At 43.0% G+C, this 18,972-nt stretch overlaps 1 protein-coding gene and 1 non-coding gene across 2 annotated transcripts; both read right to left on the bottom strand.

Annotated features, from left to right (window-relative positions):
• Positions 1-7,990: 7,990 nt before the first annotated feature.
• On the bottom strand, positions 7,991-11,305 carry POU3F2 (POU class 3 homeobox 2). Its single transcript, XM_033938293.1, has one exon. The coding sequence runs from the start codon at positions 11,252-11,254 to the stop codon at positions 10,052-10,054; it is 1,203 nt and encodes a 400-aa protein (XP_033794184.1). The 5' UTR covers positions 11,255-11,305; the 3' UTR covers positions 7,991-10,051.
• A 3,670-nt stretch (positions 11,306-14,975) lies between these two features.
• Positions 14,976-15,048, bottom strand: TRNAK-UUU. Its single transcript has one exon. It is a non-coding gene; the product is annotated as a tRNA-Lys (tRNA).
• Between the last annotated feature and the right edge of the window lie 3,924 nt (positions 15,049-18,972).

Below are 18,972 nucleotides of genomic sequence, written 5' to 3'. Positions count from 1 at the left end.
TGTTCCCCATGAAAGACCTCTTTAAAAGTGCTTTGAAGTATCTATAGATTGCAACTGGAAACTGCCCTGCCCCACGTTCCTCTCTCTTTCCTCTTGGTTAAATCCCTCTTAACAACTCTATTGATCTCCATAAATTAAAAAAAAAAATGCTATGCAGGGAAAATCTAATACCACCAGCTGTATTTAGTTCTTCCCAAATGGTCTGAAAGGATCTGGAGGAAGAGTAGACTCTTTTTTTTTTTTTTTTTTCCGTAAGAGTTACATTTGAAAAATTTTTTTTAGATGTTTTCAGAGCTGGGGTTGATATCTCTTCATCTTATAAGAAAAATGAACCCTGCTACTGCAACAGAAAAATTAGCATTTGTGCTACATAGTTTTGCTTGCTAGAGAAGTTTAGCTAAGATTCAACATATTCTCCTGTTCAATGTTCCCAGCTAAGCCATCCTGGCAGAATCCAAAACTCTCATATCCGAGGCGCTTCTTACCTCTCAAGGTTGGTTAAAAATTCCTGGAACTTGATTTTACTACACTTTCTTTCCCGCTTGCTTCTGTGTAGAAAAATCGGTTTATATCAGTGGTCTCAAACTCGTGGCCCGGGGACCACATGCGGCCCAACAGGTACTATTTTGAGGCCCTCAGTATGTTTAACATAATCACAAAAGTAAAATAAAACAGTTTCTTGAACATCTGTCTCTTTAGCTATAAATGACAATATTATTATTAAGACTTAGCCAAAAGGAAAGATTTATAAACTATAAAGAGTTTTACCTCATGCAAAATTGTCATTTCTTTAATAAGACATTAACTATTTTTTCTCAGGCCCTCCAAGTACCTACAAATCCAAAATGTGGCCCTGCAAAGGGTTTGAGTTGGAGACCACTGGTTTATATTGATTGGATTTGGATACTGCGATTATATCAAATATTTTAAATAAACTTGAAACTTCAAACTAGATATATGCCCAATCAAAACACATGTAAGCATGTCCCAACATTTTGCCATATTTGATCGCCCGTGTCAATTCAGCTGCCGTCAACAAGCGACAAGCAAACCATAGTTCCCCCTCCCCCTCTCAAAATTTTTTCACTTCATACACAGAGGATCGATGAGTTACGCATTTAGAAAGCGATAACCATTCAATTTACAAAGCAGTGCGAAACAAGAGTCCTACTAATAACCATTCTGCCAAAAGTTATTGCCTTCTAAGGAATCCATAGATAAGGTGACTTTATAGCTTCAAAACAGGAGAAACCGACACGTTTTTACCACACACACGTTCTGTTTAATTAAATTGCATTTGATTAACCAAATAACTTAGGAAAAGTAAGGTTTTTGTCACATGACTTGCTTTAATGCTATTCTTGTCTCTTTTCTTGTCATAGGAGAATCCCAGAGGTTAAAACAAAACAAAAAAACCGATAAGAAGTTGGATGAATGACAAAGATTGTTATTTGGATAATGAATCAATCTCCTGATCGACCGTAATACATTTTTTTTCTGATCCTTTTTCGAATTATTTTGCGGCACCCCACAAAATCCAAGAATTGTTGCAAACAAAATCTCAGAAGGGATTAAAAAAAAATAATAATAAAAAATTATAGTTCCCTATGAAAGTAACACGTTCGATTAAACAGATCTTATCAATTAATAGTGACATTAATTTAAAGCTTATGGAGCAGAGCTGCAGAAAAAAATAATAATAACGTATTTAAAAATGATTTCCTGTAAAAGTCAACACACACACAATTTAGTTGTGTACTGTAAAGATCATTTCGCAAATGCAGAATTTGCAATTTGCATCACCAGTTTTCCAAGAAATAGCAGTAAAAGCAACAGAACTAATCATTGTTTCCTCAGATCAAGTAGAAAACATTTCAATGCACTAATTAGAGTAATAGGCCTCTGCCTATATGTGGTAAGACAATGTGTACCAACAACTTTATTTAATATATACTGTTAATCAGTGATGCGTGCGTGCCTGAATGCTTAGCGCAATAAAACGAACCTCCGTCCGCCCAAACAATCAAATACAAATTAGTTTCTTAATGATCGCGCCTGCAGAATGTCTTTAGAAATCCACAGGCAGAGGCAAAGAATGAGTCGCCTTCTTGTCTGTGTGGATCTCCCCTACTGACCGGGAAGCAGCGCTCTCCATGGACTTGATAGTGACTGACGGCAAGGCATGAATGACTCAAGGAGAGAGAGTGTGTGTCTGAGAGAGAGAGAGAGACTGCTTAATGGGCGAATTAGCTTAAAACTGGCCCTAACTTTTCAATGCGTCCATATAGCCCAGGGGTAGGCAATTTCAGTCCTCGAAAGCCGGAGCCAGGTCAGGTTTCCAGGATATCCACAATAAATATGCATGAGATAGATTTGCATCTCAGTGTATGCAAATCCATCTCATGCATATTCATGGTGGATATCCTGAAAACCTGACCTGGCTCTGGCTCTCGAGGACCAGAATTGCCTACCCCTGAGATAGCCTAAGCAGTTTTTACAAATAATTTTCTCTCTTATGCATACAAGGCACTTTCACAAGGTGCATTTTCTAAATATTCAACACAAATGGTCGGAAATGTGAAAAACAGACATGGGCGTACCTATATCTATAAGTTCTATGTTTGTTTACACACACACAAACATTCACGTTTGCATTTCACTCTTTGACAACCATTGTTTTGAATATTAAGAAATATATATTGGTGTGTTCTGCGTACACACCCGCACACAACCTGGATCTTAAATAATTAGAAATAGACATTTTGTGTGTCCATGCACATACACAATCACATATTACTGTATTTCACGTTTTTTTTGTGACAATCATTTGTTTCGAACACTTAGGAATTGCATTTGTATATACACACACACACATTTCTATATTGCACACTGTGTATTTCTAATGAATGACATGGTTGTCAAAAAAGTAAGATAAAGAAATATGTGTGTACATGCGCACACACACAGAGTGTTTTTTTTCTAAATATTCAAGTCAATAGTTGAAAAGTGCAATATAAAACTGGGTGTGTGCACTTGTGTAAACATAGATACTTACACACTCATAAAGGCACTTTCTCCAGGCAAGTAAAAGGTTTATCTTTAAAGAATCCTGTTGTCTACAGATTTAGGGATGTACTTATTAACCTGGGCTACTGTTAAGAAGTGCTATTTTAACATAGTAACATAGTAGATGACGGCAGATAAAGACCCGAATGGTCCATCCAGTCTGCCCAACCTGATTCAATTTAAATTTTTTTTTAATTTTTTCTTCTTAGCTATTTCTGGGCAAGAATCCAAAGCTTTACCCGGTTAATCCAAAGCTTTACCCGGTACTGTGCTTGGGTTCCAACTGCCGAAATCTCTGTTACACAAGACCTTGTTTCAAAAAAAACAACAACAAAAAAACCCCCCAAACAACAACCAACGAGTAAACAATAAAATAACTCATTTTAACATTAGCCCAGGTTGATAAAGTCCACCCTTGGTTCTTTTTTTTTTTTTTTTTATAAAAAAATCTTTATTGATTTTCAAGTATTAACAGTGCAATACCTGACACATATATCTGACTGTATAGCAAATCAAGAAAAGCACATTTAACTTACAGATATTCAAAGTAATCATTTCCCCCCACCCCTTTTGCTTAATCAATGATATAAATACTTAGGGCTCCTTTTACGAAGGTGCGCAAAGCGTTGTAGCGCGCACACTGGATTAGCGCGCGCTAGCCGAAAATCTACCGCCTGCTCAAAAGGAGGCAATCATGGCTAGTGCACGCATTTTTAGCGCGTGCTATTCTGCACATTAAGGCCCTAACGCGCCTTCATAAAAGGAGTCCCTAATCTTCCAATAACCCACTCTTATTTAAAGTCGTAATATATTCCAACCCCCCCCCCCCCGCCCTCTTGGCTCTTAAGCATAATCGCTGCATACTGTTTTGTGCTTCAGTTTTGGCCGGGTGAGTGTCTGGTATTCAATCACCTGCAATTTATTTGTTGATTTTAGTAGATCCTGCTAGCTAGTGCTGGGAGGAGACCACCAGTGGCTGATTTAGGGCCTCATCCTCCCTGGTTCTGACAGGACCTTTTGCAACTCGGTGGCTGAGACCCTGTAACGCTATATTTCATGCTCTAGTTCCTGTCCGGGATGGTTTAGTACACATAAAAAAAAAACAAAAAAACAAACCCACCTAGCTTTCACCACAAAAGACAGAGTCCAGATTCAAAGAATATCACAAGTCGTATGATTACCCTGGAAGGGCGACCATTTGTTTAACCAAATAACTTAGGAAAAGTAAAACGTCCTCCCCCCTCCCCCCAAAAAAAACAACACAGGCAGAGATTCTGAAATGTGCCAGTTTTGCATAGGATGGTACACAACCCCTCTGTTTTAACGAACGCTATTCATATTTTATATCTATTTTTTCTTTCTTTAGAGAGAGTATTTAAAATAAGTTATCCATTATTAACCATGGGAATTAAAATAATGAGTAGAAAGTCATTGGAGATGATGATAATAATAAAATGCATATTTCTAGCTTTCTTTTATTTATATACAAAATATTATAAAAGCACCACCTAAATCCGTTTGATCTTTTGTTTTCCTATTCTCATTTTGTGAATGATAAGATCGCCATCACATTTCTTTCTCCTCTCCCCCCTCCCCCATTCTTTTGTACCAGGAAAGGTACAAAAATGGAGCGATACAGAAATGGAGCGATTATTATTACATAAGAGGTTCACTTATAATCTCAACCCTGTCGTTCGCAGATGAAACGCATGCCCTTCGTTTAAAGGCAAAATTCCCTCACAAATTGTTCAGATAGCAGGCAAGTAATGCCACCAAAGCCCCTTCTCCTTCCTATCCCCCATCCGCTCCCAGAAACCAGGGACAAGAGCTTAATGCTTAGGGGCAGTTTGATGATCAAGACCGGAAATATATGAATACATCACTCCACGGCTTATACTGTGTATCCACCATGGAAGAACTGAGAATTTGCGGGGGGGGGGGGGGGTTTCTTTTCTTTTAAATTTAATTCAGGAACAAAGAGCTATGGGGACAGAGAACAATATGGCTAGGATGGTACATTTTCACTCATCTATCAAAACATATTATATATTATATGTAGAGTTCTATATGGGGGGGGGTATATTTTCTTCTCTAGATGGGGATTAATTTTGATTTAAAATCCGCAATTTTAACAGGACTACTAATGTTCAGAGTGATTTAAGCTGCTGTTACGTTCCAGCTCAATTTTGTCCTTGTAGCCTTTATACGTATACAGTGGATTATTCAATTAAAAAGCAAATTTTATTTATGTTGAAGTGCAATGAAAATACAATATGGACGTTTCACTGTATTTCGTTTATTCAGTTGCCAATAGGAACAGAATATCAAATCATGTTTCCATACTGAGGGTCCTCGAGAGACGATTATCAATGTAAATATTATTAACTGGATCTAACGTAACTAAAACCAATAACCTATCCATATACTCGGGTGTTTCCATGATACTTCAGCCCTGCAGAACCCAAAGGACACGCATTAAGTTGCTACACTCCGAAAGTAACCCTTTTTTAAAAATATTTATTTGATATCATTTAATTCCTTTCGAGCTAAGTACACCCAGTTTGATTGCAAAGGGATCACTAGCACTATATTATACAAAATTCCCAGAAGACAACCAAAATGTTTTGGGGTTTTTTGGTTTTTTTAAATTCCACATCATAAGCTGTACAGTTTGTAACACAACTGTGCCCCAAAACAGACTACAATAAAATGCATTAGCTTGGCAGCGAAACCGTCATACTGATGGACCCAATAAAAACGGCCAAACGTTTAACGGTGAGAGAATAAGCTCTTCTCTTAAACAAGTTTTCTTCTCGGGTTCTCTTCCGAGAGAAGAGGCAGCCCCTGTGTTTGGCCTCTAAATAGTTGCCACCAACCTGCTCCCTCCCCCCTTCCCGTTTAGCATTATTTCGATCCAGTTATTAAAATGCGCGAAAATCCTTTTTCTGAGCATTTTGCCCAGGAACAAAAAAAAAAAAAAAAAAACCACCCCCGGAGACAGCAATGGCCTGGACTGGAATTAGTTATGGGTTTTTAATCATCAACGCTGTGTGCATAAAAGGCAACGAAAACAAACGCCCTCCCCTTATTTCCTTGTGAAACACAAAACCAAAAGGAACAATGACCTTTCGACATTGTCACCACAGATGGTCCACTTTCTGATTCCCTTGTTAATCCGTGGCTTCTTCTCAAATATCAACCTCTTTCCTAATAAAAGGAAAATAAAGCCAGACCTTGGCCACCAAAGCTATGAGCCAAGGTCTTTTCTAAGGGACCTAGCCTTCAATTGACCACTGGAAGACATTATGTCAGTAAAGACGTAACACAGATATAACCAGGAAATGTCTTCCTACAATCTTTAACAGCCTGTAGGTGATATAAATCTAGCGGCTACTGGAAGCCTTCTGTTTTGACGGGAAAGGCGCTTATCCATCAAAGACACATTCAGGTCGGTCAACACGTGACAGCTACCAAGCAGCACGTCCCCGCTCACCCGAAGGAAATCTCTTGCCTCCAAGACCACTCAAACGTCCAGCAGGGGGCAGATGCTGCTTGCTTTCTGCAGACAATCCGTAGGATATTGACCAAAAGGACCTAATCCATACCCAGTTTAAACATTTTACCCATCAGCATGTCTGCGGTTACAAAACACTTCTTCTTTCTGCCAGCTCCCTTCCAGACTATTGATAAGATCATTTAACTAAATCTGCTTGGAACGCGTGGAATATTGACTAGGAGTTAGAAATGATGATCAGATCTGATAAGGTCAGAAATTCTCATGCAAAAAGGATATCATATTTATTCAACCAATGGGCCACAGAGGACTTTTAATACAGCAGCACATAGGCTAAGGAAATCTGCTTTTGTCCCTTTTCAAAGAGAAACTGATCTCAATGTTTGGCATTTCTCTCCGTTATGCTCCTTTTCAATACTAATCTATGAGGGGGGGGGGTGCTGAAAAGTTCTCAGCCCCACCAAGAAGAGAATGAGGTGGGTAGGATTCAATCAATAATCTAAAACAATGCCAAAACACAGGATTTGGTTTCTGCAAATTGGCACTTAAAGGAATAACACACTTTTTAGCTCCAGCGGCAAATCACGCTCAGAATTTAGGAAGTTGGTTGGTTGGGTTGAAAACTTTCCAGCACCCCCCCCCCTCCTACAATGGACCAAGTTATTTCATGAATAACTCTAAAATAATATATATTAGCTATTAAATCTTTCTTGTTTTGTTTATATTATAAATTAAAGTGCCAGGAAAAATAACTAGATAACAAGATATAAACAAATACCAGGCAATTTTCTTACTTTCAGATGGAATCCAAGGCAGGTGTTTAAAAGAAGGCAGCTTTTCATCTATAGACACAAAGACTATATCAATATAAGGCCACTTAAAAAAATGACTTCTAAGTGTGCACATAATGCCCTCCTGGTTTACAAAGCAATTCAAAGGGTAATTTGTACTGTACAGAAAAATGCGAAAGTTAGAGACAGAAAAGCTATGACTTTGGGAGTGAAGAGCAGGGATGGTGTTTTACACTTCATCTTTCCTAGACAATGCTAAATTTTGTTTTTTTTAAGGGAATTATGAACATTAGTGACATTTTTTTCAAGAAACAATAATGCCAATAATTAGAACAAACCATGAAGGTATTGTACATTTTTTGTTTTATGTAAATAATAAAATATTACTTTAACATAAATATATAAGGATCTCTGCGTTTTTATTTTCCCCACAAGCACATCCAAGTGTACCAAAACAAAGAATACTTTTAAAGAGACTGAACCAAAATATATATATACAACCTATTTACATTTTGATCGTGTAATCATGTAAAAGTACAAGAAGAAAAAAAAAAAAAAACCAAAACCTGTTTCCAGACCCATTAAAAAAAAGAAAAGAAATAAATACATATTGAGTCAGACCACTTTAAAATGATATGAAAATATTTCCCTGGGTTGCATTTAATAAAAATAAAGAAAAATAGACAAAGAGAAACAATTAAACTATTTTTGCAATTCCAAAAGACAAATATTAAACATATGTACACAGCGGTAAGGTTCGCTTGATAGCTTTTTTTTGGTAAAGCTATTTAAAGTTCCAGAGGATGCACAGAAAGGACCTCTAAACTCTGTCTTCTGACCTCACCCATACAGTAGGAGCCTGAAAGTTCATTCTTTCTCCTTTCTACTGGCTCTCCATTCAGAGCTGGTCCCCCATATTTAAATAACAAACAGCTCAACAGATCCAGAGGCTCAGTGCCGGGAGCACAGACACAATTGCTTGAACACAGAATATATAAGCAAGTTAAAGTGTTTGTGATAAAGCTTGGAAAAAAACAAAACAAAACAAAACAATAATAGTGAAACTAGAACAGATGAACTTTTTAAACACAATAAAATCGCTTTTAGAATTCCTAAATGTTAAAGGCTCTATTGTTTCTCTGAATGTCATTAAATAATATTCTCTTGTTTGTTCCTAGTGTCTGGTTTGGAATGCTTTTTATTTTTTCTGCATTATTCTTTGGGTTAAGTGGAAGATTCCTCCTCCCCCCTTTTTTTATTCTTGAGAATATGTATCACTCCTCCCCCCCCCCTCAAGAGTTGTAAAATAATTTTGTGTCCTCTCGGGCTCCTAGCATGAGTCTTTTGTTTTGGGGAAAAAGTTAACCGTTTTCCATCGAGATAATGGCAAGAAATGCACTTAATCTTCTAACAAAAGGGAGAAAGGGAACGATTGAAAGTGAGTTTTCTTTTGCTCCCTCGGTAAAAGAGAAGGGACTACCGGTTGAAGGGGGTGAGGTTGAATTAAGAAATAAATATGAACCTATAATTTTTTTTTAAAGGAAAAAAGCACATATAACTTGTATTAAAAAAAGAAAAGAAAGAAATAAAATGATATATGCACATTAAAAAAACAGACTTTTCTTGGTTTTATATTTAGATGGATACGAAATCTTAAAAGGAAAGCATTTGAAAAGCTTGTAACAATGCAGTTCTGAGAAAGAAGTACTCAGGCGGGGCAGCTGAAGTTTAAATACTGTCCACGGATTCTGGAAAATATATTTAGCCTAACTAATATCTCCTCTGAGGCGAATTCTTCCACTATGGGCCTCTATGCTCATTCACATTTTTTTCCCCTCCACCCCAGAAAACACTGCTTGAAAATGAAGTTTACTTTATCTGTAGTATCTTTTGCATCACTGAATGGACCCTTGCCTTTAAGGGCAAAGATAAAAATATTTGATAAGAGAAGCGAAAACAATTTATTTCGTTAAGCAGGTTATTTTGTTATGTTATGTCAAGGGGTTGGAAGGAGGCGGCTAAAGATACACATTTAAGAACGCTTTATAACACAATGTCTGGTACACATGTTAACACTGTACTGGCCGATGGCTAACTCAATTACAAGTCAATCAGGAGAAAAAAAACGAATAAGGGGGGAAGAAAAAACTTATCTTCATACATTTGTTCATGTAAACTTCGATCTTCTTGCAGTGCAAATTCGTAAGGATAAATACTGTTTACATCGAACGGGCTTTTTTTTCTTTTTCGTTTCGGAACGGTGATCCACCTTAAATAAACCACAGCAGCCTTATGCCAGTGCCAAGCATTCTTCCAGAATTGAAGATACCGTTGTGCTAATCAAAAAATTATTATTATTTTTTTTTTAATCAAAATTATTTGAATCAATAGGATAATTTCTCTTTCGTTGTTTTTTGTTTTTTAATTTGCAAGGTATGTCGTTCCGTGCTGGCCACCTCTTTCTCGTTTGTATACTCACTCCACGGCCCGGGTCCTCACTAGGTGGGGGGGGGGGGAGAGAGGGGGTCACTACACCTGCTACCTTTAAACAGTCCCGGGTACGAGTTGTCGCTTTTTTCTCATTCTACTGTTGAAAGATCGAAGGGGATTGGAAACAAAAACAAAACAAAACAAAACCAAAACCCGACTAGGAAAAAGGGGTCCCGGTCCCGGCCGGGGCTCACTGCACCGGAGTCTGCACCGCATGGTGCGGCGGGGTGTCTCTGCCCGCCCCGTACACGTCCTCGGCGCCGGGCAGCGGCCCCCCCGGCGGCGTCATGCGCTTCTCCTTCTGTCTCCTGTTACAAAACCACACGCGCACCACCTCCTTCTCCAGCTGCAGGCCGTCCGCCAGCGACGAGATCTCCTGCGCCGCCGGCTTGGGGCACTTGAGGAAGTGGCTCTCGAGCGCGCCCTTCACGCTCACCTCGATGGAGGTGCGCTTCTTGCGCTTGCGCCCCTGCGCCGCGATCTTGTCTATGCTGGTGGGGCTGCCCGACGACGAGTCGGCCTCCTCCAGCCACTTGTTCAGCAGCGGCTTCAGCTTGCACATGTTCTTGAAGCTCAGCTGCAGGGCCTCGAAGCGGCAGATGGTGGTCTGCGAGAAGACGTTGCCGTACAGGGTGCCCAGCGCCAGCCCCACGTCGGCCTGGGTGAAGCCCAGCTTGATGCGCCGCTGCTTGAACTGCTTGGCGAACTGCTCCAGGTCGTCCGAGGTGGGCGTGTCCTCGTCCGAGTGCTCCGGGTGGTGCTGCGGGTGCTGCTGCTGCGGGTGCATGGGGGGCGGCGGCGGCGGCTGCTCGTCGAGCGGCTCCCGCTGCTGCTGCTGCTGCTGCTGCAGGCCGTGGTGGTGCATGCTCTGGCCGCCGCCCGCGCCGATCATGCCGTTCACGGTGAAGGCGGGCTGCGAGTACAGCAGCCCCGGCCCGTTGGAGGTCGCCATGCCCGAGAGGTGAGCCGAGCCTCCGCCGCCTCCCCCGCCGCCGCCGCCCCCTCCGCCGCCACTCCTCCATGCCCCGGCGCTGTGGTGGTTGGGGTGCAGCAGGTGCGGCGCCCGGGGCTGGTGCTGCTGCAGCCCGCCGCCGCCCCCCGCGCCGTGCAGCTGCTCGTCCCGGCCCGGCTGCACCGAGGGCTTGATGTCCTGCTGCTGGCTCAGGGGGCTGGCGGCCCAGGGGCCGGCGTCGCCGTGCGACAGGGCGCTGATCCACTGGTGCGCGTGGCTCAACGGGTGCCCGTTGCCCGGCGGCAGCGAGTAGTCGCCCTGCACCAGGGTCTGCGCGTCTCGGTAGCCGCCGGCCGCCTGCTGCATGCCACCGGGCTCCGAGTGCACGATGGAGGCGCTGGAGGTGAGCAGGCTGTAGTGGCTAGGCGCTGTGGTCGCCATGGCTCGCGGAGCCGGACTGATCGCGCCGCTTAAAGGCGCCGCGCATTTGACAGCTACTTTCTCGCCCCGGGCTCCCCTCTCCCTGCAGAGAGAGCGAGCGAGCCAGCGCGAGCCAGAGCAGGGGGCGGCCCCAGCGCCGCTCGCGCCACCTCCCTCCTCCCGCCGCCGCCGCCCCCTCGGCTGCTATTGGCTCCCTGCCTGATGATTTACGTGGATACCCTTAGCAACCGGCGCCCCGCCTTTCCCGCCGGCTCGGCCTCATTGGCCGATCGACGCGCGGCCCTCTTTGCCGGGATCCCTCCCCCACTTCGCCTCTAGCAACTGGTGGCGGCGCGCAGTGACCGCTCGGAGTAGGAGAATGAGTGGAAAATGGCACTGCTTCTCTTCTGCTGCTCTCTCCGCCGAGGGAGCTGTCCATGCACGCGATTGTCACAGCTGATGGTGGAAAAAGCCTTCAGGAGGAAGTGTCCTTTTTGCACTGTTGGCCTGGATCCTCACTGGGATTGCAAGAGATTTTTTTTGTACCCCTCCCCCACCCCACTCCCATCCAACGCCCACCTCAAGATGTGGAAGGAACTCGCCGCAAGAAATGACCATCAGCAGCGGCACCGATCTCTTTAACTTGAAAGAGAAGGGGAATCGAGAATGCAACCGTTTTCGATTTGTCCACTTGGAAGGTGCAATGCCAGCGTGCAGATTTCTTTTAAAAAACCACGAATCGATTCGGGGGGATTCTAAAGATTTTAATAACAAGTTACGACTAATCAGGAAAAGACCCCCTAATTAACTTGACTCTGAAACCCGGAATCAGCCAAGACCGTTGTTTTAATCTCAGCCCGTAGAACAAGAATTTAGCTCGAGCGGGCTGCTGTAAAGGGAGGGGAAGGGAAAAAACACCGGTTTGTGGTGGTACTTGAACTGCCTCTCAGTGATTAGCAAATTCACATTTTAGTAGGTAGCACATTCTTTTTCTTTTTAAATCACATTTTATTTTGTGATGAAGAAAGTGCAACAGATGAATTATCTATCCGGTCTTCATCTATCCAGTGGTAATTAAAGAAAAGACAGCATGAGGTCGGGGTGCTTCCTTTTACTCCAGCTGCAAAAGGTGGGGGTGGGGGAGGAAAGAAGCAAGTTCAAAAAATGATATGTTGGGTGAGCGACCCGGCTCAAATCACCAATGCACCTGTATATTTCATAGGGCGGACTCTTATGGATGGATGGGGATGGGAATTTGATATAGTGCCTTTCTATGGTCACTTTCACAGTCAAAGCAGCCCCAGGAATTTCATCTCGACTTCACAGTCCATGCTGATCGGACCATCCCTACCCCCCACCCATCCTATTTAAAATGGGAGAATGTTTTTGGGTGGGGAGGGGGGTTGTGTGTGGAAGGGAAAGTTTGATTCTTGGGTTGATTCCCCCACACCAATCTTAACTTTGTAACCTCAACGCTTTCGACTGTACTCAGGTTAGTCAGTGTCTGGGGGCCTGCAAGGAGAAGCAGACAACCAGCATATGATGAAAGAAAGAGAGAAGGGCAAATGAGATGGTGGACAAGAGTAAAGAAAGAGAAAAATGGGAAGTGCAACTAAGGGGATGAGGAGCAGCCGCTCGAGATAGATAACTGCATATGTCTAGTAGCACTATAGAAGAGAATACCTGGATGTACAGGGAAGGGAAAGCTAGTGAACTGAGAGGAAGAAGCAGGCACTTAGGGCTCCTTTTCCTAAGGTGCACTAGCGTTTTTAGCATGCGCTAAACAAAAAATACTAACGCATAACATACTAATAACTAATACTATGGAGGCGTTAGCATTTAGCGTGCGCTAAAATCGCTAGCGCACTTTAGGAAAAGGAGCCCTTAGAAAAAAAGAGGGAGAAATTAAGGGAGAAAGACAAGGAGTGGAATGAAAGAAGTAGAGAGAAGCAGGGTAGATCGATGGAGAAGGAAGAATGAGAGAAAGAAAGAGAAAAGCAAGTTCTGTGAGAAGAAAGACGCCTCAGGCGTCCTCAAAACTTCCTCATTTTGTTGTTAAATTGCTAGAGGACTGAAAAACTGTAAGAGAACCTTGTGAGCATGGGCGTCAACATGGCAGACGGTGTTCAGTGTGAGCAAGCGCACGTGGGAAAGAGTAACCCGAACTACGTTGAAACCCTTAGCGCAGTGTACAGCGGTGGATAGGAAAGCAAATAAAATATTAAGAATTATCAGGAAAGGAACGGAAAACAAAGATGAGAATGTTATACACTTCTCCCTCCATATCCGCGGTTTCCACATCTGCATATTCGCTTATTTGTGATTTTTCAGCTGCTGACTCCGCCCCCCCAAAAAAATTACATCATCATTAAAGTTCTTTTTCCTTTTACTGTACCGATAAAAAAGTGTATCACTTACCATTCACTCTGAAAATCGCTGCTTCCATGCTTTCTCCCACAAAATCGCTGCTTCCCTGCTTCCCAGTGTGCAGTGAGAAAAACGCTGCTTCCCAGCATCCATAGAGAGAAAGGCTTCTTCCCAGCCCTGAGATTATGACTGTACAGGTATTGTTGTATAATAAAAATTTGCGAATTTCAATAGTAGTAATAGTGGCATATTTAAAAAACCGCAAATAACAGTAGAAAAGTTATTCGCAGTTTCAATAATAAAAACGACGGTGTTTTCTAAAAACCGCGAATAACATATAAAAAGTTATTCATGGTTTTCCATATTCGCGCCTATGGTCCACCCGCATCCCCCGCGAATACGGAGGGAGAAGTGTAATGGCCTTATATCGTTCCATTCTGCGGCTGCACCTCGAATACTGTGTGCAATTATTGGTCATCGCATCTCGAAAAAATAAATATAGCAGAATAAGAAAAGGTACAGAGAAGGGTGATGAAAATGATAGACATAGAAATATGATGGCAGATAAAGGACAAATGGCCCATCCAGTCTGTCTTTCCAAAGCGTCCGCTATCTCCACCTTTCCCTAAGCGATCCCACGTGCCATTTCCATGCTTTCTTAAATCCAGCCAGTCTTTTTCACTACCACCTCTACTGGGAGCCTATTCCACGCATCTACCACCCTTTTTGTAAAAAAGTATTTTCTTAGATCACTCCTGAGCCTATCACCTTTTAACTTCATCCTATGCCCTCTCATTCCATTTAAATGAAAGAGACTTGCCTCCTGCGCATTTATGCCTTATAGGGATTAAACATCTCTCAAGAAAAAAATCTGCAGTAACAAAAATAAATTCAACCAATTTCCAAAATGTTACTCACCAGCAGTGGGTCTCTACCCTGGAGATCCACATTTATCATAAAGGGTGGAGAAAAAGCCTCAAGTTAAAACTATTCATGCAGCAACCTCCAACGATTTTAAACTGTTGTTTCTCATTTCATCGGCATAAAAATCTCACACCCACAAAAATGTCAAGATCAGACAGGGCTAATGCCCTACATCTGTGCCCCCCAAAATCTAAATTTGATTTAGAAGGAACATTGCATTTAGCTCTGATGCGTGGTGTGCACTGTGAATGCTGTCTTTTATTTTCTCTTCATCGGTGCTAAATTTGCTGCTCCTCCCCCCACCTTGATCTTCCCTGCAGACACAGGGCTCCTTCCTTGTTTATGGCCTATTCCAACCTCTCCTCTCACCCTTGATTTTTCCTGCAGGCAGTCTCCTTTTTGCCTTGTCCCAACATCTTTGTCTTCCAGTTGAAAAATGGCTATGTTGTCTTACCCACACAGGGACTTGAACCCTGGACCCTCAGATTAAAAGTCTTATGCTCTATCGACTGAGCTATGTGGGCCCTAATATAAGATCTCTACTGACTTTCCAGTCTCTGTTGTTGATGGATGGATCCATTCTTGTGTGGATTTGAGCCCATTACCTGGAGAAGATGGAAGTTGTGCCTTTAACCACTCTCTAATGAATCTATGTTGTCTTGGGTCCAATAATCTACTGCATAGGCGTCGGAATGGGGGGGGGGGGGGCAAAGGGGCCATGGCCTCCCCAAAAATTGCCCGGCATTAGAGGGGAGCAAACAGGGCAGCTGCCTATCTCCTGACCCTTCTTCGAAACCGGAAGTTGCATCATGAGGGAGGAAGGAGGAGAAGCAAAGCCAGCAAGCACAGTGTTAGAGCCCCGGAGCATGGGCGAAGATGCCTGCTGGCTAGGGCATCATCGGTGGGAGATAGAGCAGGGAGGGAGGCTTCAACTCGTTGCTCCTGCTTGTTTTGGGCCTTCCTCGCTGCCGGGTCCTGCCTTTGCAGAAACAGAAAGTAGGTGGGACCTGGCAGCGAGGAAGGCTGAAGCAAGCAGGAGTAGCGAGTTGTGAATGCTGTACTGCGATAGGGAAGGAGGGAGGAAAAGGGAAGAGAAATGCTGCTGCTGCACCCAATTGGGGAGAAGGAAGACCAGGGAAGGGAGAAGAGAGGAAAGAGAGATGGGGTAGGGATGGGGGTGGGGGAGAGAAATGCTCCTACTGCACCCAATTGGGGAGAGAGAGGGAGAAGAAAGACCAGGGAAGAGGGAGTGGGGGAGAGAAATGCTGCAGCAGCACCCAATTGGGGAGAGAGAGGGAAAAAGGGAGAATGAAGACCAGGGAAGGGAGAGAAGAACAAGATATGCCAAGTCAATGGGAGGGAGGGAAAGGAGATACCAGACCATAGAGAGGGAGGGAGGGATGCAAGGGCATGGGGGGAGGGAAGGAGGCAGATGCCAGACCAGGGGAAAGGAAGGAGGGGGATAAAGGAGATGCAAGATAATAGAGGAGGAGGGGGGAGATGGGAGGAGAGGAGACATATGCCAGGGCATGGGGGGAGGGAAGGGAAACTAAGGAGAAAAATGCCAGAACAGAGGGAAAGGAAGGAGAGGAGGTGCCAGAGCATGGAGGGAGAGAGGCGAAGAGAGAGATGGCAGGGCATGCGGGGGAAGGAAGGAGATAGAGATGCCAGACCATGGCATGGAGTGGGAAGGAAAGGAGAAGAGAGAGATGTCAGAGCATAGGGGAGGGGGTGGAGACAGAAAAATGGTGAAGCTGAAATGAATCATATACAAAGGAGAGAAGGGGCACAGGATATACAGTTTATTGAAGGGACATACAAAGAGGGAAGATGCCGTATGGAAGAGAGAGAGGGTGGACATAGGATGGAAAGAACAGAAAGGATGAACAGTGAATGGAAGGGGCAGAGAGAGGGTTGACAGTAGATGGGGTAGAGAGAGAGGGCAGAGGCTGGGTGGAAGGGGCAAAGAGAGAGGGCAGATGTTGCTTGGAAGGGAGAGAGGACAAACGCTGCATAAAAGAAGAGTGAAGAGAAGATGATTAAAGCAGAAACGACAAAAGGTAGAAATAAATTTTTTTGTTGCTTTTTGTAGAATCAAGTAGTATTGTAACTGTATTGATAAAAATTTATAAATAGGAAATGGAAATAAGGCAATTTGGGGGGAGACTAAACCTCTTTCCTCAGGTCAGGACAGGATACCGTAACAGCAGTATACTGTACTATCCTGAAGAAAGATTTGGCCTCTGAAAGCTAATTGAAAAATGGATTAGTCCAATAAACTGGTATTTTCTTATTTCACATTATTAGTTTTGTTTTGTATCAGTTTTTTCAAATTTACTACTACTATTACTATTTACATCTACTGTCTTCATATTTTGCATAGTATTAGGGGTCATGTGTCATTGTTTCTGTGGTGTTGCATTGTATGCAGAGTCTTGCATCTTAGGGTTTCATTTTTATATATTAGTACTTTTAGTTTGTGGTCCCGTATTTGCTTAGGGGTTATCTGTGTTCTGGTAGGAATGAATGTTTAGAAGTGTACAGTGTGCTTTGTGTAGTTTAATTTTGTGGTTAACCATTATGTGTTGTTAATAAGATTATATTGTATGTAGATATGAAAAATGAATGGAAAAAATTGTATTACAATTAGTAATATTATGGGGGTGGGGTCGGGGGCTCATCTTTCAGGCCCTCCCCCCCAAACAAAAAAGCGTTCCATTGCCTATGATCTACTGGATACCAGAAACTTCACTATTCTCTGTTTTAAAAGTGTTTCCATTAATTTACTTACCATAGAAGTCAGATTTAACAGCCTGTAGTTCCCTACTTCTTTCTTACTTCCACTTTTGTGGAGAGGGACCACACCCACCCTTCTCCAGTCCTCTAGTACCACTCCTGAGTCTAGAGAAGCATTGAAAAGGTCAGCCAGCGGAGCCACCAGAACTTCACTAACTTCCTTCAATACCCTCATATGTACACCATTGCTTTGTTCACTTTTAGTGTAGCTAGCTCCTCCCAAACACAGTCCTCTAAAACAGTGTTCTTCAACCACCGGTCCATGGACCAGTGCCGGTCCACATGGCCAGCAAATGCATCAGGCCCCAAACAGTGTTCTTCAACCTCCGGTCCATGGTGCTATCAATGCGGCGTTATCTTCGAGCCAGCTCCCTCTTCCTAACTGATTCAATGCACAAAGCCACGGGCTGTGGCTCCCATGGGCATCCTGCGCCTGAACCGGAAGCCTTCTCTCTGACGTTGATACATTGCACGTCTCATGCCAGATGAGGCACGAGACGTGCAAGGTGCAATTAGTACTATTATGGGGGCGGGGTCTGGGGTGGAGATTGGGTAGAGATGGGCGGGGTCTGGCCCACGACTTAGCCCCGTGTTTTTCAATCGCCGGTCCACGGACCGATGCCGGTCCACAGAATAATTCTTTTATTTCTGCCGGTCCATAGGTGTAAAAAGGTTGAAAAATACTGCTCTAAAAATCGAACACGGTCTACCACACCTCCAGCCCTATTTACATTTGTCTTCTGTGGTCCTGCTTCCAGCGCTTCAGCTGTGAACACAGAACAGTAATATTTATTAAGCAATTCATCCTTATCTTTATCAACTTCTACATATTCACCTTTGAGTCTTACAATGCCACTTTTGCACTTCTTCCTGTTACTAATATACCTAAAATATGTCTTGTCTCCCCATTTTAACATGTCAGCTATTTTTTCTTCCATTTGCATCTTTGCTTTCCTGACTACTTGACCAGCTTCTCTTAATTTTTCCAGATTTCACCTGTCTTCCTCTTTCTGTGATCTTTTGTAGTTTATGAAAGCTAACCTCTTTTTCCTTACCTTTTCAGCTACTACTTTTGAGAACCAAAGTGGCCTTCTTTTCCTTGTACTTTCCTTACACTTTGACCGCCGCTAGTTAGTGCTCGTGCTATGGAGGAAAAAAAACCTGAGATCATATGCCAGTGCTATCTTGTTGCACCTCTAACTGGCATCAAACACCTCTATTTAATCACAGTCACAGGAATCAACTGATTCCTCAAACATTATTTAACCCTTTATTTGGCATTGTGGCTCAGAAGCAACATGTGACTTCTGTGGCTCTTATGGGAAATCTGCTGCATCTCCAAATGCCTGTTACTTGGTCACTGTTTCTCTCGTTCAGCATCAAGTTTCGCAAAGTTTCACCATCTGCCAATTAAAGGGTTAAGCTGATAGCAAAAAAAAAATTGCTTATTTTGCAAAACTGGGTCCCACATCAAAGGCCATTGTTTTGTGGTGCTATACCACTTCCTCAGGGATTTTGGACCCAATCTAAACCAGAAAAAAAAACTCCAAACCAATTGCAAGCTCCTGCAAAAAACAACAGTTTTGGATTTTTGCTTTGAATACAGTATACCCTGAAGGATTAAAACGCTAGAATTGACCGGTTTTACTTTC

The sequence above is a fragment of the Geotrypetes seraphini genome, chromosome 3, assembly GCF_902459505.1.
Source record: "Geotrypetes seraphini chromosome 3, aGeoSer1.1, whole genome shotgun sequence".
Classification (NCBI taxonomy): domain Eukaryota; kingdom Metazoa; phylum Chordata; class Amphibia; order Gymnophiona; family Dermophiidae; genus Geotrypetes; species Geotrypetes seraphini.
This window is presented reverse-complemented; position numbering and strand designations above follow the sequence as displayed.

Excerpts from the sequence above, each read along its gene's own strand:
- POU3F2 (XM_033938293.1), bottom strand. The coding sequence starts at position 11,254 with ATGGCGACCACAGCGCCTAGCCACTACAGCCTGCTCACCTCCAGCGCC.